The 26107-nt window shown below is 39.4% G+C and overlaps 5 protein-coding genes and 1 long non-coding RNA gene across 8 annotated transcripts; 3 read left to right on the forward strand and 3 right to left on the reverse strand.

Moving 5' to 3' along the window:
* Window positions 1-218: 218 nt before the first annotated feature.
* Window positions 219-1417, forward strand: LOC116292109 (uncharacterized). The gene is made up of 2 exons (XM_031699358.2): window positions 219-761; window positions 899-1417. The coding sequence occupies exons 1-2, from the start codon at window positions 317-319 to the stop codon at window positions 1309-1311; spliced, it is 858 nt and encodes a 285-aa protein (XP_031555218.1). The 5' UTR covers window positions 219-316; the 3' UTR covers window positions 1312-1417.
* Window positions 1405-4778, reverse strand: LOC116292084 (uncharacterized). Its single transcript, XM_031699319.2, has 3 exons — window positions 3985-4778; window positions 3562-3715; window positions 1405-3278 (listed from the first exon to the last, which is right to left on the reverse strand). The coding sequence occupies exons 1-3, from the start codon at window positions 4044-4046 to the stop codon at window positions 2454-2456; spliced, it is 1041 nt and encodes a 346-aa protein (XP_031555179.1). The 5' UTR covers window positions 4047-4778; the 3' UTR covers window positions 1405-2453.
* A 150-nt stretch (window positions 4779-4928) lies between these two features.
* LOC116292083 (visual pigment-like receptor peropsin) lies at window positions 4929-10428 on the reverse strand. Its single transcript, XM_031699318.2, has 3 exons — window positions 7253-10428; window positions 6760-6915; window positions 4929-5334 (listed from the first exon to the last, which is right to left on the reverse strand). Exons 1-3 carry the CDS (start codon window positions 8116-8118, stop codon window positions 5118-5120), a joined length of 1239 nt encoding a protein of 412 aa, XP_031555178.1. The 5' UTR covers window positions 8119-10428; the 3' UTR covers window positions 4929-5117.
* LOC116292094 (melanopsin) lies at window positions 10406-12822 on the forward strand. Its single transcript, XM_031699341.2, has 3 exons — window positions 10406-11440; window positions 11874-12065; window positions 12711-12822. Exons 1-3 carry the CDS (start codon window positions 10767-10769, stop codon window positions 12820-12822), a joined length of 978 nt encoding a protein of 325 aa, XP_031555201.1. The 5' UTR covers window positions 10406-10766.
* Window positions 12370-24799, reverse strand: LOC116292082 (acyl-coenzyme A thioesterase 9, mitochondrial). Of its 3 annotated transcripts, XM_089026767.1 has the most exons (18): window positions 24708-24799; window positions 24346-24470; window positions 22107-22155; window positions 19769-19930; window positions 19587-19624; window positions 19119-19220; window positions 18989-19036; window positions 18587-18642; window positions 18120-18193; window positions 17735-17802; window positions 16961-17069; window positions 15875-15968; window positions 15589-15674; window positions 15027-15114; window positions 14543-14587; window positions 14142-14177; window positions 13971-14049; window positions 12370-13333 (listed from the first exon to the last, which is right to left on the reverse strand). In XM_089026767.1, exons 1-18 carry the CDS (start codon window positions 24767-24769, stop codon window positions 13275-13277), a joined length of 1380 nt encoding a protein of 459 aa, XP_088882893.1. In that variant the 5' UTR covers window positions 24770-24799; the 3' UTR covers window positions 12370-13274. The 3 variants fall into 3 exon arrangements, with proteins under 3 accessions (XP_088882893.1, XP_088882905.1, XP_088882900.1); XM_089026779.1 differs by lacking the exons at window positions 22107-22155; window positions 24346-24470; window positions 24708-24799 and adding an exon at window positions 21088-21333; XM_089026774.1 differs by lacking the exons at window positions 22107-22155; window positions 24346-24470; window positions 24708-24799 and adding an exon at window positions 20156-20290.
* LOC148913321 (uncharacterized) lies at window positions 20358-21465 on the forward strand. The gene is made up of 2 exons (XR_016119191.1): window positions 20358-20641; window positions 21383-21465. It is a non-coding gene; the product is annotated as an uncharacterized LOC148913321 (long non-coding RNA).
* Window positions 24800-26107: the final 1308 nt, after the last annotated feature.

A 26107-nucleotide genomic window follows, 5' to 3' on the forward strand; every position in this document is an offset into this window, starting at 1 on the left:
ATAAAATTGTTTTGTTTTAGTAAATATTTCAAGTTGCCGGCTGTTCTTATTTCATACCTATACTGAAGTTGAGCTGTGCATAATGATGTTAAACTTAGTGTTTTTGAAATACTGGAGCGGCGAAAAAGACTTGATATAATTAAGCAATAACAAAGTTTACAACGGATCACGGAGTTTCGCTTTGCATAGTCATTAATTCCAATACTTGTATAGTTTTTTTGTCTTGTTTATTTTAGACTTTCTATATAATTATATAATTATTTCGGTTTCAAGTAAGTAAAGTTAACTTCATAATTTTTTTGCACAGGTACCGACTATGGCCGAGGAAGGAAACATGGAACGAATAGAAATTATCGAAGCAGCTAGCACTCTCATTTCATTGAGACGGCATTTTGAAGAGCGTATTCGATGGCAAAGATCGAGAACCACTCTCTTTACCCCTACTACACAAGTATTCAACCCCTTTAACTATGGACAAATGTGGCCCTTTTATAAGCCCTTCCCATATGACGTCACAGCTTTATCCCTTATGCATCACCATCCCCCCTTCCCCTTTCAAATCTCGCCGTACATGGTTGGTCCGCCAAGGCCGTGGTTTCCGGCCCCGCAAGTCTCTTTTCCAAGTCCTCTTAGAAATAGAGAGAGTCTTGCAGACTCTTTACCTTCAACGCCGATATCCTCGACGCCTCCCAGAACGACGCAAATACCAGTTGCTATGGAAACTGGAGAAGGTTCATTACATGACGAAAATGGTGATAGTGGTAAGAATACGACTCATCTTTTCAGTAAAATCTGTCTCATAACTTTTATTTTATTTTTCATATTTTGTTTAAAACTTGGAATCCTTTCCAGATACCACAGGGAACCCACTTGACGTTAATTCTCTTTGTCGTTTCAGGCGAACAAGACGAGTCTACAACTGCGACAAACGACAAGTACGATCAGAAAAGAAAAAGGCGTAATCTAACAAAAAGACAACAAGAAATCCTAGAGAAGGCCTACTACACGACCAAATATCCGCACATAGAAGAGAGACTTAGACTCGGCAAAGCTACACAGCTCACAGAAGACCGAATACAGATCTGGTTCCAAAACCGACGTGCAAAAGACAGGCGGATGACAGATAGTATAAAATCGCCTCCTCGAAAACCAGCTGAACTTGAAAATAACGAAATCCCGAATCAAGAGGATGAGGCAGTACACGTGAAAGTCGAGGGAGGGGAGGGTGAGGACGATACACAATGCACCCCTGGTGATGATCGTGAATACTGTGGAGAGCCAAGTCCTAAAAGAATCAAACAAGAAAAATAACACACAAAACAACTTTCAAAAACAGAAAGTAACTAATAAGATCCTCTTTAAGTCACATGACCAATGTTGGCCGTATTAGACAAAGGTGGTCACATTTGACCTCCAAAATGGCAGCAAAAGAGAACACGACCCTTTTACATATTACATAAAATCATCACCCATTTGTGTTTGCGAGGTTCGCATTTTAAATACATTTGAAGATTTATAAACTGAGCATTCTATTTCATTAATTTTAATTTTAATAAAAATATTGACACAGCTTCTCGTCTTGAATATTCCATATTGTTTTCATGAGAGCTATCTAATTCAAACACTTTTGCTCATGCTATTACATCTTTTTTCCCCTTGGAATTTCATCAAGTTGAATCTGAGAAAATATCATCGGATATCTTTTCGCGTTAAGCTGCGTTTGTTGTACGTTTAGGAAAACAGGAGATTTTGGAAGAGGAAATACAGTGCTACGCGCAGCAAAAATGCAATATACACCCGACCCCCTTGCTTGTAATATTAACTAATATGTGTGCAAGATTTTCTTTTAGAGGGGTGTGTTGCTGTTGGGTGGTGGCGTGGGGGGTGGGGAGGGGGGGAGAGGGCGGGGGATTCCTAACTCAACCTTGTCAAAATACACACACACCACAATTATTCGGTCAATAGGATGTGGGGTTGAAGGAACGTACTCCACCTGGATCATAGATAAAGTTATAGTTTTTCTTTACGACTGATCCAGAGATCTCAAATATCACTCTAATAACAAATATTTTCATATACATAATATGCACTATAATACAATAAGTAATTGTCAACAAAGGAAAGAACTACACGACCTGACCAGCAAGTCTTGTAAACTATTCAATCGTAGAACATTCTTAGTCACGTGCCAAACCCCTGTGAACCAGCTATCCCATAATAACCTTCGACTCTGCTCCTCTCTTCTTGTTATCTGTGTGCCAGCCAATCAAATTAATTTCCGTCCACCTTGCACGTGACACACCATAGACTAACTTTCAATATATATTTTCTATTTATGTAATATATGTAAATATATAGCTATGAAGAATATTTACATGTTTATCAAACATAAATTTACATTAAATTTACATAAACTTTGATTAATTATTAATTGTTATCCTTTTTAATGGTTTTTAATATTTTCTATCTTGTGTATTTTCTATAATGCTGATGGCCTCCACAATGCACTGCAGATCTCCACTGGTCGGTTCCTTGCTCCTCTTCGCCTCTCTTCCCTCGACGTTCTCCTTATCTGTCTTGTGAGAGGGTCTTGCGCGTTTTTCGTGTCGAGCTGGTTTAACCCCGGTCTGTGTAGACGAGTTGAAGATGTTTCTCTTCGGTGTTTTGACTGGATGGATCCTATGTGGTAGTATATCAACAGACTGATGTGCCATCAATTCTCTAGTCTGTGCTGAAGCCCTTAACGTTGGTGACGCCTTTGCTGTTCCCCCAGACCTACCAACACTTGTAACCACTCTATTTTCATTCAGCGCAGGACTTATTGGTGGTGACAGCGGACTACATTCAAACGCATGCGCATTTGGATATACCTCAATTTGGTTGTGGAAGCCGCTGTTTTTAGGAATTGTGGGCTCATACTTCTTAACGTGTTCAAAGGACCTCCAGTTATTGTCAAAGCTAGGTATTTGTGATTGATTGGGTTTAGACAGTACTGTTGTTTTGTAAGCAATGTTTCTGTGCCCGTCCATGTTGGTTGAGCCGAGCTGTTTGGCTGTTTGTTCGGCCATCCACGGCAAGTCATGTTCCATTGTTTGTTGTGGAGTTGGTTTTGACTCGTAGTGTCTTTTAGGTACCTCATGAGGATGTGTGCTAGTGTGGGTGCTATGTTTTGCGCATGCTAACGTCTGGTTCTTGGTGTCTAGAGTTGAACGCAGCGTGTCATTCTCGGTTTTAAACTGGATCACTGCTCGTTGAAGACGAAGGATGTACTGGGCTGCCTGTTACATCAAACAATTACATCAGTGCCAAGTTCTCTCAGTGTTTGTGTACTCGCAGATCGTTCCGTTCCTCACTTCTCCTTTCTGACAAACTCCACTGTCCCCCCCCCCCCCCCCCCCACTATATTACCAACCCCCTTTCTTCTGCTAAATTATCTCCCTCTCCTTGACAAAACACTCCTTTCCCCTCTCCCTAAAGTCAAAGCATGTACACCGTCCCTCCCCACCCACCACACGAAAATAACGTAACAATTCCATTGTCAAAGATGAAGTGTCATATCACCTGCTGAAGAATAGCTGCTTTTGTTTGCTTACGATCTGACGGCGGGAGAAGCTTCTTCAGCGAGGCGAAACCAGAATTGATGTTCTGCATGCGTCTTCTTTCAATCAAATTGGCGTTTAGGCGCTTTGATCTCTCCGAGTCTGACACATAATTCCTGGAAACAGAACCTTGAAACTCAAGAACTAAAACTATAATCGATGATTTTATATTTTAACATTGAAAGTATAATATGCAAGAAAATGGCAACACTTACCGAAATTGAATTCAATCGCATAAAAAGCATTTTTGATTTGCGACAGAAAACTTCATCGAAAATATTTTTAGCTTTTTATAAAGATTGTGATTTTGACTTATCTGAGTTCTTCAAGAAAGATTTTCTCATAGGTCGTAGTTTTTAAAAGTATTGAATAGTTTTCCACTTACGTCTTTTTCTTGATGTTTGTTCTGATTGAACTTGAACTCATCATTGGGTAACTATAAAACATTCAAACTATGCAACCGTTAGACTTGTTCAGCTGTACGGATGAAAAACCTTCATCTGAAGTAATAAAGACTTGTGTTGAACAGAGCAAACACATCGAAGTCCTGTCTGAAACTAATCAGAAATCACATCGCAAATCAACTTTGATGAGGGTAGTTTTAGTCGAAGCGTCTTCGAGGAGTTAGACTGAGCTTAGATTTGACACTGAACTGCTGTTTTGAATCTTTGACAGATGGAGCGAGGAACTCAAATAGTTTTTGCAATCCTCCAGAGAGCTTTGTTCTGTGTCCATCTCGTTATCTTCTATTGTGTGACTTGGTGGGACTCACACAACTACTCAAGTGTACTTAAATCATTCATACGAAACGCACGACAGTTTTATTGCGCATGATCAAGTCACGGATCAACACTTAAAGTTCTCGAATTATACCTAGGAAACGTAAGAAAATTTCAATTATTTTGTCCAATGCGCCAGAACGTCGCGGTCCAACCCTTGATCTTTTGAGAGAGAAATCAAAGACCAATTAACTCAACAAAATGAAATGCGTTGACGTCATTTTCTGCAGAGAGAAAGTTGCGCATTGATTAAACAGCCACATTCAACACTTGATCTTTTGAGAGAGCTATAGAAGACAAATGCGCAATATCAAAATACAACCGCAAAATGGAAAGCGTTTGAAGTCATTAAAAAAAACAACATTCAAAATGTTCTAGATATTTGTCTCACGAAATTACGACCCACTCCTCATTTTTCCCGCCACAACTTTCTGGCTTGCGAGCTGTCGAAGCTATCAGTTTCCTAACAAGGTGTTTCTAATGCAAGTTCCTTGCGTATTATCCGTGATTTTTCGTTTGGCGACTAGAGTTTTTTCAATCAAATTCCACCTTCATTTTTTAACATTTATTTTTCATTGATGCAAGATAAACTGATAATTGCGCGATGTAAAAAAATGTCACTGAATAACTGGCAAATAACCACAGGTAGCCCGCATATCATTAAACAAGTCAAATATATTGTATTATCCACCACCTTTCACGTTCTCTTTAGATGTTCTTACTGATTTAAACTCAAATTTCAAGTAACCGTGGTTTTTCTTCTCTGTTCATGTTCTCCATCATGGCTGGCGTAGTCTTCATGCAGCTCGTGCGCAGCATGAAGTGAGGATCGGATGAGTCTTGTGACGGCTTCGTTCGTTAATTCCGGTCTTTGAAGTGTTTTTTGTTGACTTACTATCTCGCTGGTAACGTCTTCGAACACGGACATCTTGAATGAGCGGTTTACAAGTGGCGACCTGCAACCAGGAATGACGACAACAACATTAGCATCGTAAGACATGGTGTGTTAAGACTGATCTTATTTAGGCCCCGTTGAACTCTGCGCCAATAGAATGAAAAAGAGGAAAAATGGGATTAATTGAGAAAACCAGTTAGGATGATAATAAAAATAATACAATAATAATAGTACATAATCAATAGAAATCATAGTTCAAGTTAGCAACTTTCTTAAGTTCAGAACGATAAATTGAGGTTGAACTATCAAAGATAGAATGAATAGAATAATTTATTTAATGTCAAATAACACAGAAAGTGGTCGCCCAATCTCCCGAGCCAGAGGCTCATGTTAAAAGTGCTTGACAAGAACAACAACAAAAAATGTTTACGAAGATGGCGATCTAATTTAGTTTTGAATTCATTTAAAGAATAAAAAATAAAAATGAGATTGAAAGATAGATTAATGAAGTCGAAAAAATTAAATGTTGAAAGAGAAAAATATACAATAGAATGAAAGAAAACTGACGAAATTTACAGTTGCAAAGACTCAGATTATCGTAATTCTTACTCTAAGCCAGGTTTTATTTATCTAAAAAAACTTTTCTTTAATACTAAACTGTTCGAGTTTTTAAAAAAGAAAAGAAAAATATAATATATTAATCCTATTAAGGAAGCGATGTTTTTGATTAACTTTTTTATCATTTCTTTTTTTCGTTGAGTGGACTGGACCTCTGGTGCGATCGATGACGTCACAGTGACGTCATATCAACATTATCGCCACACCTGCCGCTTGATTAACGATACAGCCGCTCGATTATATATCACTCGAAACACCGATCAAACCACGTTAAAAGCAAAATATCAAAAACGCAACACGGGCTAAATACACAATTAAAAAATGTTATCTCTGTTCTCATAAGCTAATGAATGAAAAAATGAATAAAAAATCTGCTTGTCAAGGCCCCAGACAGCAGAGCCATGCTCCAAACGAAGTGGGAGTATGGTCGAACTGGAGTTTTCAGGGAGAGAGAAAAAACCCTTAGAAGAGAGAAAGACCAAACCTCAGGAGAGATACAACAAATAGCTCTTCTCATGCACGACGACAAGTCCCGTCGAGAATAGCTATAGACCTCCTCGGCTCTGGCGTAATGTTTTCCAATTTTAGACCACGTGTCATTCTCTTGAGAATAAGATTCTTTGTTTGAGTTGTACTCATGTCTCTTCTCATGCGCAACCATTAAAAAAAGAAATGATACTCTAGGGAATGACACATGGTCTGAAATGGGAAAACAATACGTCCGAGGCAAAGAGGTCTATTGACTGCTGTCCATGTAAAATCAGTGACCACGATTCCTTATAAATGTTTTTATCAACCGCGCAACATATTGCAAAATAGGGGGAGGGGAGAGAGGGGGATGTGGTTCGATCAGAAAAGAGACGCCTACCTTGGCACAAAGTTTGTGGGAGAACAAGCACGTGTTGTGATCTGACAGCTTGACAGGGCCGCGTCAGACGATTCGAACCTGTCTACGGAGATCCTTGGATTTACTCGTCGATGGCTCCTTTGTCTCCACAACATCTTTGCGAGGCTACGACGAAACCTTGCAGGAAAAATTAATATGAGGCAGAAATATAGCAAGAAATTGCTTATATTTTTAAGTGTTTCTTTTGTATTGTAATAAACCTCAAGTTTATACGCCTTTTTTCACCCTCCTTTTCTTTCTGCCTTTTTTATTTTTTTATTGCTTTCTTCCCTCTTCCCTTTTTCTTTTCTCTTTTTTCCTTCCTCCTTTTCTCTCTTTCTCCCCTTTCTTTCTTTTCGAAGCTTTTGTGAATACAATATCAGCGCATTGACAAAAGCTAAGAAACGTTCTTCACATGGATGAACTTGCCACTCACTAACAAAACAGCTCTTGGCCAACTGACACATTCACTTACCTCTTGTTCATTAGTGTGAACACCATGGGGCTGTAAACGACAGAAATGCTCACGAACAACCAACACAGCACCGCTAACGAAGCAGGCTTTGTTCTTCTCACAGCAAAAAGAGTACAGAAACCATCGATCCAGTACGGCAACCAGAAGATGAAGAAGAGAGACAAGACCACAGCCGTTAGTTTTCCCGCCGAGATGTAAAGTGCCCGAGTACGAATTTGCTGCATGGTGAATGTAGCGACGTGGTGGGTATCCCGGGATACGTACCGCGATGTCTTGATGCAGTACAAGCAGCACACAACGAGAGGAATAACAAACGAGACAAAGGCTACAACAAAGAGATATGAAGCGTCGAGGAAAGATTCAGCGTGCCAGTTGACCGTACAGAAAGGACCATCAGAAACAATAGAGTTCCAGCCAAACAAAGTAGGGATGAAAATGAGAAAACCAAATACCCAGATGAAGACAAACTTTCGAAGAAAGCTTTGTTCGTGATGACCCATGTCTTGATTTATGACCGAATGGTAAATTTTCACGCTCATTGACGCTAATGTAAAGATCACCACGGTGCTAGACGCAAAGCAAGTCATTCCAACAACATAGCAAGATGTAGACCCAAGAAACGTCCAACCTTTCTGGATACTTGCTACGAATACCAGAGGGAATTGAAGCAGTAGACACACAAAGTTTGATAGACAGACATTAACGAGATACGGTGTTAGCTCTCTGGACTTATGTTCGTGGTGTAGAAGGACCTTCAGACTTAGAACATGCATTGATACACCAAGAACAAAGAGAACACCAATGCTGATTGAGAAAAATGTAGAAATATTATGATCAAATGCGACTGTGCTGTCTATTCCACTCATTATAAACGAGGTCAAATATAAAAACGTTTTTTTATAACGAGATAAAGTGACAATCCTCGTCCTTGTTGCCTCCTTTAAGAAGAACTCCTCTTAGAAAATCTATAATTGTCAGGTATGCGAGTTAATAGTTTAAAATATTGTAGAAAGTTCCACTAAAGCCTATACTGAGGCGAAACCTTATAATCTTCCCAGTTCAACTAAACCAAAAGTTAGTATCGTTGAACTGAAAGAGTAATTACCGAAAGGATTCCATGGAAGTTAAAAGATCAAGATTTAACGCCTTCGAAGTAACTTCTGTTTTCGCAATGGTTTTAGAACTGAATATCTCTCATACTGACGTTAGTGCCCGTCGTCTATATGAGGCAACGACCAAGATAGTGCGATTTAAATGATTCGATTCGATAAACGTCAAAAGGTTTAGAGCCATCAAGCTGCGTTTTTAGTTAAACTTTTTAAAACGCCTACGGAATAATCTTAATCGGTATCAAAAATCGGCAAATGGAGAGCTCGAAAACCACAGCGAAAGAAAATAAAGCCAAGTTATTTTCTTTATGGCAGTGATCCTAGAATGATAAGCAATCCAAGTACACTAAAGAGCTTTTTATTTTTATTTTTGTAAAAGCTTCTATTTTAAAAAAATCGATTATTTATTTTTACCTATTGTCTTTCGCAGCATTATCATTATATATTATTATAATTTATTTTTCTTTTTATATAAAGAATAAAAATACGGACATAACAATATCGAAGTGAAAGTCACGTAGCCCGTTAAGTGACCATCACTAGAGATGATACGGAGAACATGGCCTGAAAATACGGAAAATAGGGCCCTAAAAACTTGTAAAAATCATCACTGTATTTGAGTTGAGTGTCGCGTGTACGACATAGAACATTGAATGTAGTGATAATGTGTGATTTCGTTACGAATTCCGTACCGACTTTTAAACAACTGACTTTTACTTGATTTGTTGAGTTAGCTTCCTAAATACACGCAAAATATCATTTTTCTAACTTGATTGAAGCTTTTCTGACTGCTATTTGGAGAAACAAATAAAGAAACAAAGTAAATAATTTGGTCAAAAGTTAGTACATTTGTACGCCGGGAATCCAAGATGAATGTCCGACCTTTTTGGTGACCGTAACACGATCCAACACGATTTACACCACGTGACAGCTGAAGCGGTCAGTTAAAGCTAATCGCTGCATTTAAAGTATTTCATGAGCCGTAACTCAATATTATCATTATTGATTTTACATGAAGTGAATAGTTGGATGTTAAAATATTTTTCCATGATTTGAGCGAGCGATGCATCTTGGAGATATCAAGGTTTATACCAAAGGATTAAATATACGAAACTTTTCTTGGGCAGTAACACATCATTGTCTTTCTCAGAGTTTCAGGTTATTGCAATATTCTTTTCTCATAATAATTAGTGTTTCAATTTACAAACGATGGCAAAAAAACTCAAATGCCTCCTATGACATCATACTCATTAACATAATGGAAGTATAAACCTTGATATCTCTAAGACGTGGAAAATGTGTGGATGTGTTAAATCGGTGATTCTTGTTAGTTAGTTAAAAAACCGAATGAAACGATGGATAACCAGTGTGTACACGAAATGCAGTTTCAGGTTGTAGAAAGTGTGTTTGGTCTCCAGTAAATTTCACCCATGGGAATCATTCATTTACTTCCAGTGAATTAATGAGCACTGTGATTACTGAGCTGCAAAGGACCAATTCCATACCAACGCATTCCCTTTTAAAAATAAAATCGCAGTAGATTTGATGAATGTAGATCTGATGTGAGTCTGTTCTAAGACATGAAGTATGAATAAAAGATGAAGATTTGATTCACTTCGTGACAGTGAACGGATATACTATGTTTGGAGACAAAACGATGAACACTGGCGGGTTTTCTCTTTGTAATTTGACACCTTTTCGCAGTTTTTAATTAGTTTTCTTTGAAATTAATTCAGTCTCGATGGCCATGCAAACAATTCATAAATCCAGAACTCAAGAACCCTTAATATTAATTTCCGTGAACCATGCTGTCCTTTTTTATTTGTCGTGAATCGTGCAGAGATCGCCAACGAAAGAAACAAAGTATGCAAGAAAAAAGAATAGTAAAACATTCGTAGAGGGTAAAAAATGACGAGTCAAGACAATACGAGTCCTCAGGCCCGTGGAGACGTCTATTAAATATTTTATGTATCAAGTTGCAATCACGTGACACTGTCATTGTAACAATGGTTACGCCCCCTCTCTTCTACGGGTTTCAACAGAATCAATCATATTGTTTTTCCACTATTCGTGATATATAAGCTATCCTTTCTCATATAGAAAACCAATAGCCTGGATTCTACGTGTGAACTTTGTTTCGTTAGTTCCATCGCCTCGCCTTGCTGTCGCACGTTATACATTCACAATAGTTCGATGACTTAAAAAACCAGCATAACCAGTTTCAATACCTATATCCTTTCTTTAGAAGATCCTCGACTTTAGAAACTAATGGTTCTATAAATGGACGGCGCCTGGTCAGATAGCTTGCAAGCGCTGTAATAACTATACTAAGAACTGTGCTTGTATTAATATCGACGCTGGCCGACAGAATGTAAGAGGTTGCCACTCGAAGTGATTCCAAAGCCATGTCAGTTCCATTCAGTGACCAGGGATATTTGGTATACGAGATCATGGTGATCTTAATGCTCCTTATAGGAGTTCCGTCGCAGATGGTCGCATTCTTCGTATTTACCCGAAAAAAATTCCGTCAAATGACTCTGAACAAACTCTTCCTAAACATCGTCATTGCCAACCTCATCATGATCTTTTGTGAATTCCCACTGATTATGGTGTCGGCTTTCTACAAGAAGTGGCTGTTTGGCCGTGTGGGATGCATCGCTACTGGCGCTCAGGTAACAGTAACGAGCATTACCATGATCATTACCCTCGTCTGCATCGAGGCAAAGGTGATGTTCTATATAAACATGTCTGAAGCACACCCCCTCAGCAAGCTCCTCGGCCCGTTGAAGGAAAATGCACTGGTAGTATTAATTTGGACGTATGCTGGTATATGTACCGTCCCGACCGTCTCAGGGTGGAGCGAGATCACACTAGAACCCGGTGAAATCAACTGTGCGCCAAACTGGACGGCTCAAGCTCCTAAAGACGTCGCCTATCTCGCTCTCCTGACAATATTTGCTTATGTTCTTCCTGTAAGCGTCCAGATACGCAGTTTTTGGAAGCTATGGAAGCGTTCGAATCAGCAGCTTGAAAGTATCTCGTCGGCCGCAGTGTTCTTGAGGAATAGAGCAATGTACAGGTAAGAATTTTATTGACAGTGAATTGGGATAAAAATACCCTGAAACAACCTCTGGACTGATCGGCTAAGTCAGGGCATGGCTAACTCACAAATTGAACCCTGAAACAACCTCTGGGTTGATCTATGTCAGGACATGGCTAACTCACAGATCGAACACTGAAGCAACCTCTTGGCTGATCTATGTCAGGACATGGCTAACTCACAGAATGAACCCTGAAACAACCTCTGGGCTGATCTAAGCAGGGCATGGCAACTCACAGATAGAACCCTGAAACAACCTCTGGGCTGGTCTAAGTCAGGGCATGGCTAACTCACAGATTGAACCCTGAAACAACTTCTGGCGCTGACCTATGTCAGGACATGGCCAACTCACGGGTTTTTATAACAAAAAGTTTCGTGAAAACTGTTTTAATCTACAGCTGTTGTTTTGTAGGTCTAAGGGTCGAATGGTAATGGCTTCAACCATCACTTTCACATTACTCTGGCTTCCATACTGTATCTGTAGTCTCATCACATTATCAGGAAAGGCCTACTTGGTCGAAAATGATGCCGCAATTATACCCACCCTGGTGGCAAAATGCAGCTGTATCTTCAGCCCCATCGTGTATGCCGTCACTAGTCGCAGGTAAGGGTGGGGCAATTATCATAATCGTACTATTAGTGTACCCACTGTAGACAAGCAGCTATCAAAAATCAAAATTTTGTATGGATAAAACAGTACATGACATGGCTAGCCCTTTAAACAACACTTGAACACTGACAAGGCCTTACTTAACCTGATTTACAGGGGAAAAATTGTTAATGCTACGGAGACTGATAAGTCCCGTTTAAAGAAGGTAAGACTCGTTTTTATCACTACCTTTCGAGTTGGCCGAAAAGACTAAGCAACTATAAGAATCAATGAAACCAATTTCTCCACGCTATTATCCTTTTAAAGTTAAATTAAATTTTATTGTTATTCCACTACGAATTTTTGGATTATTTCACTTACCAAGTCACAATGAAAAAGAAAAACTCCAATCGCTTTTTTAATGAAATTTTCCTAGTATGCGATTACTAAAAGTTGTCCCATCTTTATATTCTCCTAAGAAAATAAGATGCGCGTAAAAAATGAAACTTATGGCACAGAAACTTTTAGAAAATTAAATTAAACTAAGTATTTCGAAACCTCAATAAAAAGAATGATTGACCAATTATCTTTATGCGTATTCGTTTTACGTCGCATTTCTAACACTACTTTTTTTTCCCCTCTCTATTGTCTTACTTTTAGATTTCGGAGAGAGTTTCAGAGCGTTCTGTTTTGTGAATTGACATCTACAACCAATCAAGGAAGACCAACGTTGCCGAGAAGGGATGATGTTGTCATAGTTACCAAATTTTAAGCACCTGCTTGGAGTAGTAGATTGCGCAAGCGAGATTAGACAGCAGCTTGAGATAATAGCGTGATAAACCGACCCGGCCGATAATCGGGTATCTTGTACTGGTATGATACGTGGTACATAAACCTTATCGGCAATGAAACCCAAAGATTATATATAAACAGCCGCTGCTAGGCTATGATAAGAGAATACTACTCTCTTTCCCGGGGGTGGGGGTGGGGGTGGGGGTGGAGGTAGGGACTAATATAATCCTGGGGTAGGGGGGTGAGGGTAGTATAGTTTAGAGTTGAAAACGTTGACCAACTATTTCTAGGGATACATAAAATGATACCACATATCGATCGATACAGAACTGCAAACCCAACAGTGAATGACAGTTCATATTTAGGCGGCTCCGCCATTTTACGTGGTTGTCCAAGGAAAACGACATCATAAGTTGGATTAACGCTTACTGACTACTTGGTCGCTTGTCTTTTCTCGTATCTTCTTTTACCATTCAGATATCGCATGGCTTCTGCAACACAACAAATAGAACACTTTAGTATGAAGTGGAAGCCTGTAGTACAAGGTACACTTTCTGAACAAACCAATCAATTCACGAGGGAAGCAAATAGTTTAAAATTTCGGTGGGGGGAGGGGGAGGAAGGTGATAGGAAGGAATGGCAGACCCACTTTTGTAGGTATTACTCTACACCCCAGGGGATAATCACCCAGATATCCACCCCAGGGGATAATCACCCAGATATCCACCCCAGGGGATAATCACCCAGATATTCACCCCAGGGGATAATCACCCAGATATCCACCCCAGGGGATAATCACCCAGATATTCACCCCAGGGGATAATCACCAAAATATCTACCCCAGGGGATAATCACCCAGATATCCTCCCCAGGGGATAATCACACAAGGGGATTATTACCTAGGGGGATATTTATCCAAGGGGATGATCATCCCAGGGAATAACCACCCCACCCTAGATATCCACCTAAGGAATGTCCTACGGAATATCCATCCAAGGGGATTACTACCCCAGGGGATATATAACCAAGGGGACAATCACCCCAAGGGATATCCATTCCAGAGGATCTCTGGTTTTCCTACTTCAGTGACTACTAACTACTAGTGATCTGACCAACTCATTAACTTACCAGCGTACGTCCTTGGGGCGATGGAACGAACGTTGTTTTCGCTTTCAAACGTGTAGTAAAAGATGTTAGTGGTTTCACGCTTAAGAGAGAAAAAGTAAGAAGAAAGGCAAATCAGTGGAAGGGATTTGTTAAAGAATGTCAGAACTCAAATAAAAGCTAGCCTCGACATACCTCTCCTGTCGTTGGCTGAATTACATCAGCAACAGTCTGTAAACACGCAAACATAATCGATTATAAGTTGGGATAACATTGAGGCAAAACTAATAGAACAGCCATGCTGGAGGATAATGCATGCTTCTGTCCTCCAATGTCTACATGCGAATCCACATGCGAATTAGAGATTAAACATTTAATCAAATAACGCTGAATTAGCTCTCATGTGTCATTGTGGGAGCCCTGCCCTTCCTAGTTCTAAACCTGGATTCTCATTTGACTGTTCTGGGTTATTGGGCTTCCTATGTTTGTTCCAGAAACACAAGCAGCAAGGCAAGAAAGCGGAACAGTCAAAAGGAGGGGCAGGATAGACCTACCACACCTCCTCCCCCCTAGGTAAGCAATATACTTTATCTTACCATGACTTGAAAACGTTTGGTTGGCTGAAGAGGTGTGTAGACAATCTAAAAGTAAGAAAATTAAATGTGTGAGTAGGCAGAAAGAAAGGTAAAGTGATAGATGAGCGATGCCAGAATGAAACAAGTGGTTGATTTTTATTTGGTTGTGTACTGGTGGGGATAAAATTCTAGCTAGCACGAACCTTTGTAGGCGAGGGGGAAGTGTTGAAGGAGCCTTTTTTTTTATGCCTTCATGTTTTTAAAATTGTGAACTGAATCATAAATACTTTGTTTTTCTTCGTTTTTCTTTCCCTGGATTGCTTCTTGCCATTATTATCTTTACTACTAGCTAGCTGGAACAATTAATTCAGAACGAATATTTAACCGCTTCAGTGATTTTTACCCGTATACCCTTTCAGTCCAGTCGCGTACGCATGAGCCCCTTGATGACAACGTTTTTTGAATTGACTGTATATGACTTAGTACATACAACAGTAACACTAACCCGTGAAGTGAATTCAACGATGGATCCAATCTCTACACTTTTGCGAAACCTGATATCATCCATGGACCTGAAGACTGGTCGATTGCCGCTAAAACATTCACATATTGGGCTTAATTATTAAAAATTATATAGAAAAATAAATCAGTGGTAAACTGTTGAAGGCACACTGATGAAGGGACACTGATGAAGGGACACTGATGAAGGGACACTGATGAAGGGACACTGATGAAGGGACACTGATGAAGGGACACTGATGAAGGGACACTGATGAAGGGACACTGATGAAGGGACACTGATGAAGGGACACTGATGAAGGGACACTGTTGAAGGGACACTGATGAAGGGACACTGATGAAGGGACACTGATGAAGGGACACTGATGAAGGGACACCAAGTCACATGGGTGAGTTTTATTTTGTCACGCTGGGTCTTCTTCAGGTTCTCTGGTTTTCCTCTCAGTTGTGCCATGTAAAAAGTAAATGTAGAGATGAACTTGGAGGGGTATATAATATTAAGAGCGGGCATGTACAGTAGAATAGCACTAACAATGACAGTATCATACCTGAATAAACAAGCATTGGTCCACGACAAGGTAAAAGCCTTCTCCAGCAGATATCCACCAAATATCTTATTGTGAGAATTGCGTTGCTGTGAAAAGCAGATATTGGTTAGTGAGTTACTCTGACCTGAAGATTATGTCATACTTATTGTCTGTGCCTTAGAGTTTCCCTAGTCTCTAGTATTTTGTTTAACATGGGCAATACTTGACATGGCAGGGATCATGGGTCTGAAGTCAAAGGCATGGTTCAAATTTTGAAAAGTAGGGTTACTGTGGTGGATATGAGTACCTGCGGATTGCACACAAAAACAGAGCTCAGTTCCGTGTCTTCCATGAGAATGCTGTTATCAACCTTGTGACGAACCTTCTTGACACCTGTATCACTGAAATGATAATGACGCGATGATGAAAAAGGGAGGAATAGAAGAAAAGAAGGAAGAAAGAGTGAGAGGTAGGGAGGAAAGGAGAAACGGAGGGAGGAAAGAAGGAAGGGAGGAATAGAAGGAAAGAAGGAAGGGTGGAGTAGGGAGGAAGAAGAACAGGGAGCAGAGGAAGGGGAATAGAAACAAGAGCAAAAGGTGGGAGGTGCCTTGCGCACCGCGGAGGGAGGAACAAGGCTGGCCTCCCCCCTCCGCCGCCAGGTGGGGTGGGCGCCGGGCGACCCGCGGCCAGCGGCCGCGGCCGATGCCGCCCGCCCAGCGTGGGCGGTGGGCGCGGCGCCCGGCTGCGCCGCCGGCCGGTCGGCCTCGCCCCCGTCGGCAGGTGGGCGTGGGGGGGGGCGCACGGGGGGCACCGCGGGGCTGCCGCCCGCCGGCCCCCGGTGGCGGTCGGCCCCGCCCCCGCGCGCCCGCCGGCCGTTTCTCTCGCCGCCGCCTTTCCCCTCGGTGTCACGGCCCCCGGGGGCCGGGGAACCGGGGGGGTCTGCCGGCGCACGGCGGCGCCCGTCCGCGTCCTGTCCGGGTCGGCGCGGGCGCCCCGTGGCGCCCCCCCGGCGCCTCCAGACCCGCCGCCCCGTGGGGTAGGCGGCCGCCTCCCCTCGGGCCCGCCGGCGGTCGGCTCGCCGCCCGGCGCCGCCCTCGTGGGCGGTGGGAGACGGCGCCCCCGAGGGGGCCCCGGGGAGGCTAGAAGAAAAGGAGAATAAAGTGGGAGTGGGGGAAAGGAGAAGATAAAGAAAAAGAATAAGAATGAAGAAAGCATAAACAAAAGACCTAAAATAATGAAGAGAGGGAAGTGGAATAAGGATGGAAGGGAAATGTAGAAGAGAAAAGAAAAAATAAAGGGAAAATGAAGGAAACAAAGGAAGATGGATTGCAGTAAGGAAGGGAGAAAGGGAATAAATGAAGGAATAAATGAAGGAAGTGTGAACCCTACTCACAACTGCAATGTCTCTAACATCAAGTTGTGTATTTCTTCACTTTCCTGGGCTGTAGGGGCTTTTTTCATCAGATCAGTCTTCCCACTTGCAATACTCTTGTTGCGATTTTCTAGCATCAATAGTCGAACATAAAACATTTTCAGCAGAATTTTGATGCCAGGAGAATAGCAAACTAAATCGTAATAAGGATGGACTTGGGATAAGGCAAGGTGGCTACCCTGGGAGAGAGGAATTTCCTGAACAATGCTAAAATGACAAATGGAAAATAGACCTCTATGCTTTGAGCATAATGTTTTCCCATTTCAGACCATGTGTCATTTAATAAAATAATACTCTCGGGAATGACATGTCCGAAATGGGAAAAACATGGATTAGGTCTATTCATAGTTCCGACTCCCCTTAGTTACTGTTGCTATGTCAGACAAGCTTAACAAATTATCTAGAATATCTCAGAAGTCTGATTATAAATTGAATATAAATTGTTTCCTTTGTCTGCTGTCCTGTGTAAAGAATAAAAAATTGTCTCGCAATCCTTGTAGTACTCCTTAAAACAGATACTGTGTAGTTGTTTGTGGAACAATATTTAAATTCCACTGGGAAAACTGCTACAATGGTGAATGGTTCGCTATTGTCTGAGTGGAACTGTGAATTGCCTGTCTGTCTATTTGACACACAGGTAGACAAGTTAAAGAAATCATCTGTGTATCCTCAGCCCTTTTTTTCTAACCCTTTTGAATTCCGTAAGATGAAAATCATAAAGGAATTGTCAGTAACCTTCTCCTTTCTTGAAAATTCTTTTTTCTTCTTCTGTTTCCAGCATTAGAGGATTTACTAAAGCAGCCCTGTTGAGAAAATAATAAACTATTTGATGAAAAAGATTTATAAGATTATTAATACTTGTGCAGAAAAAATTAATTCCACCAAAAGATTTTTTTTTAATCATGAAAATGTCTCGAAAGTTTTTAAAACATTTTTTAAACTAAAAATGTGAACTAAACTCTGAGTCAGGATTGCTGCATACCAACAAGGGCTCAAATTGGTGGAATGTTGTTAAAAGTTTTTTTAATCCAAAGACATGGAAAAAGATATCACAGTATATCATACAATAGATAGGTTTTACATTAAAAAAACAATTAAATTTTGGTATTCTAACTGTTACCTTGCATTTTTCACATCTCGGGACACCATTAAGAAACATGCATCAAGAATATGAAACAAGCCATCATCCCTATCCTAGATAATATTGTATTGATATTAAAGGTTATATTACAAAATATTTATAGCCAGTTTAATGTTTTGGTGACATAACTGACATTAAACGTTTTGCGTTTAGCCTCATGCCATTGAAATTTACAACATGAAAGTGCATTCTGAAGGAGAGCGATAAATATTCCCACAAATTTCACAGCCTATTTTCCATGGAAATGGGTTCCAAGTCACATAAATATTCATCGCTGGCGATCAGAATGACTGGCAAAGCACTTGGCTTGTAAAAAAATGGTTGACAGAAGCCAAGAATCTTGACGTTTGAGGTCAGTCACAGAACATGAAACGGGTGGTAGCCTGAAGTTGGGGTAAAATACAAATGTAAAAGGTTTTAATATTCATTATGTCAAAGTTACATGCCTGTTTAAGGTCCATAGATACTTTCATTGAACTTCTGCCGACCCATGTTACATTGCCTGTTATGTTAATAAAACAGGAAATAAAAAATGTATAGCAAATTATGACTGGTTCCTCTTGTATAGTAACATGTATGTGTACCTCTTTTTATTTCTTTTCCTATGCTAGTATATGCTAGTATATTCTTTTTTATTATAACCTGATTGATTTAAATAAATGAATGAAAAAATGGACGTATGGATTAATGGATTAATGAATGGGTGAGTGCTGAATGGATGGATGAATGGATGGACAAATAGATGAACTGATGGACAGATAGATTAACAGATGGACAGATACATGAATAAATGGACAGATAGATGAACAAAGACAGACGGACGGACGGACGGACAGCAGGGTTCTTACCAGATATTTGAATATCATGATCTGGTAGAATGGACTGCTCATAAAGATCTGGAAAAAAAGCAATTTTACACTTTATACATTATTTACACATAAACAAGAAGAAACAAACAAAACTGAGATGAATTCTTACCAATCCTGTCAACTAGAGCTGTGACAACAGTGTGAGGTGAGGGGGTATCAGAGTTTAACATGGCTTTGCAGCCCCCATGAATGTGCAAATATGCTATCCAGGCTGAAAAAGAAATGTCATGTATTTTTACAGCAATCTGTGCCAGGAATTGCACTAGGGCTTTGATATCTTAGCTCTGGGGACCAAAAACCATCAGTATTAACCCCAAACAATATATCGACTGGATAAGTACTATCCAGTGGGTGAAAGTGCTATCCAGCAAATATTTACAGTATCTGTTTGATAACATCCAGTGAATAACTTCTATTCAAGCTTCATGCATTGGACTTACAGTACACCTGGATAGCTTATTCACTACAGTTGAAGATAAGGATTTATCTGGTGGATAGTGATTGTTCAGGCTTCATGTAAAAGGCTCCTTGCAAATCCATTTTGGAAACAATATTTGCAATATCTAATAACACTTACCTGCTAGAATATCCAGGTCTTCGAGAATTTTCCCTAACCTTGTAAGCAAATAAAAAATAGTGTATAGTTAATTTGTATGTTTTTCTACTTGAGTGTTGAAATACTTTACCAACAGTCTGTTGCTATTTCATGAGTTAACTCTGAAACATTATTTAAGCTGACTTTATTATTTTTATTCTTACCTTACAGTTTGATAGAAATTCAAGTATTTTTGTCTGAGTTTCAAGTCTGTTCCAATTGGCAAAATGGCGGCCTGATAGCTGTCTTTCATTCTCCTGGAAGGAAGCTGGTCTTGCCTCTCTGGCTGTTCTAGTGTTGGTAAATCAAGCCTTGTTGTTTCACCACTGGAAAAGATAAGCAGATTTTTATCTTATAATATATACTTAGCTGTTGCATATTGTAAGTTAAGTGCTGTGAGTATTTGTGGAATGATGTTATCTGGTTGCTCGGTACATTTACTGTTGAGATATTTTAGATATACTTTGTATGATTATCTATCGATATTATATGCTTCATCCATGTAAATGCATGTCTACACAGGTCATTAATTTTTTGATAGTGCAGCTAACCACAATAATACGATGAAAATGATGTCAACAGTGACTTATGGCTGTCCTCCCTGACCAGCCACCATCACCCCATCATGACTGACTGACCACCTACTGTACTACACTGTGTGACAGAGTCAAAAGACACTATTTTGGACAGTAATTATTTAGTCATAAATCTATATTTTTAATTAGGAATGCCTCGTGTACACATAGGAATGTAATTCTTTAGTTAACTGTTTGCGTGGAAAATGCGTAAACAAGAAATAATTTCCGTACGTAATTACATTACAGTGAGTCATGCCTAGGTTTGGCGCTTGTTTACGTAAGTTCGTGTTTGGGACATCCTGTTTGCGCCTAGGGCGTGCAACATTGCATAGGATGTGTAAGGTCTTAAGAATGCAGGTTTTTCCATAAAAGTAGGCCCAAACTAAGCTTAAATCAGTGTAGTAAAAGTTCTTGAAGACGTTGCACATATCAAGACAAGGAATTCTCTACGATGTAAAGGTATGAATCTTTGAAGCCTTTTACACTTATACCTAGGATAGATTTAGGACAAATCTATGTTAATATCGTTAACTAGTCGTTATATTTTATAGCTTAGATTATCTATATATTTGTTAAGCATTCGTTTCATGTTGTAGTAATTCTAGTCGCATTAGCGCGTAATTTAGTACAAAGTTATTCACGCAGTAGTAATTTAGTAATCACGCTGAGTGTATCTTGTCTTTTAAACTCTTTAAAACGTTTACTATAGGATCACTACCGCCGTACTCGCTTGTTTAACCTTTTTACTACGATAAATAGCCTTAACTGCGGGATAAAAGACCTTTTCTTTCCAACCTTTAATTTGTTCGCTACTTAAACTCTACACTCAAGGTCATTGTCGCGACCGCGTGTTCAGTAAACCGTGTAATTCTTAGTTTGTCATAAACAAAGGTTAAAATACTTACCTAAAGCCATAGTTAACCTCTAGTCAATTTTTCCTATTGCTTTTTCCATTGGTTTAGTTCATTTTAAACGGTTTACCGACTTGTACATTAAACTTTGCAACCTAGTAATTTTCACTCGCGTATTGTAAACACTGCTAATCAGTATGCAATATTCAAATTACCTGTGACGTAATTTACGTATTTCCGTTTCTATTTATATCTAGCAAAACTGTATTTTATTCATAACTTTTTAGCTATTTAGATAAGCTACAAATTTATTTTATCTCATTGTAAATATTTTTCTTGTTTTCATTAGAGATATCCTGTAATCTCGTTCCCGTTTTTTTCATGTATTGTAAAGTTGTGTGAATTTTTCAATAAATTCTTTTGTCAAAACCACTTGCAATCTGATTCATAGCTGAGCGCCTTGCCGCCGGTTACAACTGTATCCAATGACCACTGACTGCCCACCAAACGCCCCTTCCCCTTCTCCCACTGACTACTGAACAAACACCTACTGGCCATTGACCAACAACCCACTGACCAACCACCCCCTGAACACTGACTATACATTCACTTACTACTGATGACCAACCATCCCCTGAACACTGACTATACATCCAATAGCCACTGATGACCATCCACAGACCACTGACTATACATTCACTTACTACTGATGACCAACCATCCCCTGAACACTGACTATACATCCAATAGCCACTGATGACCATCCACAGACCACTGACTATACATTCACTTACTACTGATGACCAACCATCCCCTGAACACTGACTATACATCCAATAGCCACTGATGACCATCCACAGACCACTGACTTTACATTCACTTACCACTGATTACCAACCACCCTCTGAACACTGACTATACATCCAATAGCCACTGGTAACCATCCACCACCACTAGCTATCCTTCTACTGACCATTATTCCACTGACCTACGACAGACCACCTATGAACAACCTCTTGTTCAACCTTTTTCTCTATCAATTATGTTATATTGATACAGAATTCTCTTCCTACCTCCAGTACTTGGACGGTCCTAATACTGAATTCCTTAAGTGATACTTGACTAAAAGATGACACATATGATTAATACATTTGAACAATACCAAGAGTGGATCCAGAAGTTTTTGACGGGGAGTCCAAAACCTACATTCAATATGTGATGTCACTTTTAATTCCATACTAATGCAACCATATAGACTTTTCAATCCGTGCTACTATTGGTATACATTTGACTTTCAATCTATAGACCTGCATATGCAAGTCATCATGACTTTCTGTGTCTGGGGGGGTTGGGGTGGTGGGGGCGCTCAGGACCCCAAGACCCCTCCCCTGGATCCGTCCTTGAATACTTACATAGATTACAAATAGAAACCCAGAGTAACTATGGAATACCCCACAAAAAAAGAGGAGGTGGAAAAATAAATGCTACAAGGTTGTTCAGCTGCCTATATGGGATTTTACATCTCAGGAAGGAACGTTAATTTCAAATTGAGCATGAGGGCTGCCTGTGTCTTAATATTTTCCCTAGTGTTTTGAAAACCACATATACTTTTATAAAGTGGCTACACGTCAATGAGTGCTACGTGTCAAATCGAATGTGGGCTGCTTGTGTCTTAATGCTGACGCGTTGACGCGTAGCCACACTAATCAGTTAAATTTGAAGTACGGGGTATTCAATAGTTGTACCAAAAACCCAGTAGACCTTATTATCATTACACCTTTTGCTGTTCATTAACAGAAAATGTACATTCATTTGTGCCAATAGTTGTATCAATAACGTGTAATGTACTTTCATCAACACCACAAGTAACATCATTAGCGCGGATCAACTTTCAATAACGACAATTGAATATGCGTGTACATTCATAGGCATCAATGGACAATCAATAGCGCATTCGTACATTCATATGCGCGGAATGTATTTTCTTGTGCGCGAAATTCAACTTCAATAACACCAAATGACAGACAATTGCATTTATGGACAATCATTTACCCAAAAGTAAAAATTCATTAGTGCTATTAGCATAATCATTGACAATCTATAACGCGCTTGGACAATCATGAAGGTCAACGTTATATTCTATAGCGTGGTTCGACAAACATTTGCATGATTCGAATGAACAATAAGAGAAATAAAACAATCATTAGCGATTTTAGAAAAAAACTATTTTAGCCTTCAATTTCTTCGCCATTTATACATCGTGGCAAATACGTTTGCATATATCTGAACCACTGATCACATTTAGCGATAGTGATGGTTGCCACATTTCTCTGGAACCCTTCCATTAGCAACTGCTTTCTGTAGAGACCTAGAGCAATCCCTTGTCGTCTTGCCTCAGCCCAATAGTTCGTATGTTGTTGGATCTCTGGACGGCTGATGTCGGCTTTAATTGCTGCTTTAAGTGAGCTAATTGCTATTCTCCTACGCAGCCGCTATTATGGAGGCAGTTTCCTGAGTTTTTTATATGTATTAAAGTGATTAAAAAAAAAAAAAACGCTAATGATTGTTTTATTTCTCTTATTGTTTATTCGAATCATGCAAATGTTTGTCGAACCACGCTATAGAATATAACGTTGACCTTCATGATTGTCCAAGCGCGTTATAGATTGTCAATGATTATGCTAATAGCACTAATGAATTTTCACTTTTGGGTAAATGATTGTCCATAAATGCAATTGTTTGTCATTTGGTGTTATTGAAGTTGAATTTCGGGCACAAGAAAATACATTCCGCGCATATGAATGTACGAACGCGCTATTGATTGTCCATTGATGCCTATGAATGTACACGCATATTCAATTGTCGTTATTGAAAGTTGATCCGCGCTAATGATGTTACTTGTGGTGTTGATGAAAGTACATTACACGTTATTGATACAACTATTGGCACAAATGAATGTACATTTTCTGTTAATGAACGGCAAAAGGTGTAAATGTTTATGTACTACCACTACAAGAATTCTTTGCATACTTCCTTGTTTCCTTGAGGCAATAAAACATCAGGAATTTCAGATGACAATTAGCAAAGTATTCTAGTAATGGTACTTTAAAGAATGAAATGACACTTTTTATAGACATGTTTCGACGTTTCCCACGTCAACTTCAGCATAAATTTACAAGTAAGATACTGTTAGATTTGCTGCTTCTTAGACCATTCTAGTAATGGTAGTAAAAGCGTAAATAAAACCATATAAATTCTGTGAGAATATATCTTCTGAGTATCAAATGTTTTATTTGTCATCGCTGGACTTACTTTCCTTCATATGCATCATTTCTGGTCCAGAAAAGCCATCATTTGTAGAATCAGTGCTGGAAAAAACCTTTCCTTCCCTTATAGAAAATGCAGCTCTTGAAAGAAGCTGAAATCCTCCAGAATTCCTGCCAGAAAAAATTCTACAATTAGCATATTTCAAATATATATATACTAAAAGCCAAAGTTTGAAATCATTTGAAACTACATTTGACATTTTTGGAAAAACAGGGACAAGTTTTGATTCAATTTGTTTTACGCGCGAGAAACTCAAACCTCGCGTAATTTCCTTCAAACTGAAATGAGGTAATATATCAAGGAAGTATCAGATATTTACAGAGGCAGAATAATATGAATTATAGTACCTAAAATAAGGAGAGTTTTTCAGGTTTTTTCTCATGAATGAAAAACTTCGGGCGGTGGCCATCTTTGTTTTAATTCTACTAATAGAACCCCAATAAACAAAACTAATATGAATAATTAAGCAATAGAAAACTTTTTCCGTGTTTACATAGCCTGATAGCAACACGAGGGGAGGTTGGAAGAATTCGAGACAGTTATACAAACCCGAGACGTAGTCGAGGGTTTGCATAACTGTCGAGAATTCTCCCAACCCCCCGAGTGTTGCTATCAGGCTATGTAAACACAGAGAAAAAAGTTTTCTATTGCTTTTATAAAATAAATACTAAGGGAAAACATTACCACTTGCAAGAAAATAAATCTTTATTTGAATTTGATTCTCATTTCAAAATACAAATTCTCCATACATCACGAACTTCGATCGTTAGCCAATCAAATTTTGTGTAATAAACGCCAAGGAGGCAAATGTGAAGCGAGAAAGAATCGCTAGCTATTTTAAACATTTATCATTCTAAAACTTTAAAACAAATACAAAGAAATGTCCAAAGATTGAATAGAAATCTTAATAAAAGATTTCAGAATTGATTATCTTTACGAAAGTGATCAAAAGTGGATAACAAGTGTCACTGTGAATGGAATTCTCGGTTGAAAGAAACGTGGTTTTGCTCAATTTGACAGCGAGAAAACATGGCAGCGAAGTTGATTGTTTCGTCTTGCCTCGAGAAGATATTTTGTGGAGCTGAAGAGCTATCGCTGGAAAAAGTTTGAAGCTGCTGACTGTTTCCTTGAAATACTTGTATTCTTTATTGGCGGTGCATTTAAATCATGAGAAAGCACGTCGCTGAACAACCGCAGCTGTCCTGACGGAGGACGTGTGTTGTAGCTCCTGAGGGAATTCTCTTTGCGGTTACCAACGAGAGATTTTTATGATATTACGATCAGAAAGACCTGCATGAGACCATAGGGTTATGCCTGTGCCCCTGACACAAGTCAAAATTTGGAACTTTGTCTTCAAAATACATTTTTGGGGGCGTTTTTTTCCTCGAAAGAAACTGTAAATTTTTAATTTTTGAATTTGTACCGGGAAAACACGAAAGTTGTGACGTCACAACTGTGTTCACTTATCCTCATGCAAACATGGCTATCAACCAATCACAGCGTGCGTACTATTTGATTTATTTTTAAATGACACAACATTCCCTTGTTTGGCACAATGAAAAGTTTAATCCAACCACAGGCTTACCATCCGAAGTATCTGTGGTTTCGGATGTGTGGGCTCCCTGTGGTCTCTTATGGCGTTCGCCCGTTAATAAAATTTTGAATTATCGAGTGATTTCAGCTTCTCAAAAATACATCTTCTGAAGACTTTCTAAGAATTAAATGCCGTCAAAATAAAGTTTAATCA

The sequence above is a fragment of the Actinia tenebrosa genome, unplaced genomic scaffold (assembly GCF_029948245.1).
Source record: "Actinia tenebrosa isolate PJP-AT-01 unplaced genomic scaffold, QUT_ActTen_1.0 PGA_scaffold0__85_contigs__length_37466705, whole genome shotgun sequence".
NCBI classification, from domain to species: Eukaryota; Metazoa; Cnidaria; class Anthozoa; order Actiniaria; family Actiniidae; genus Actinia; species Actinia tenebrosa.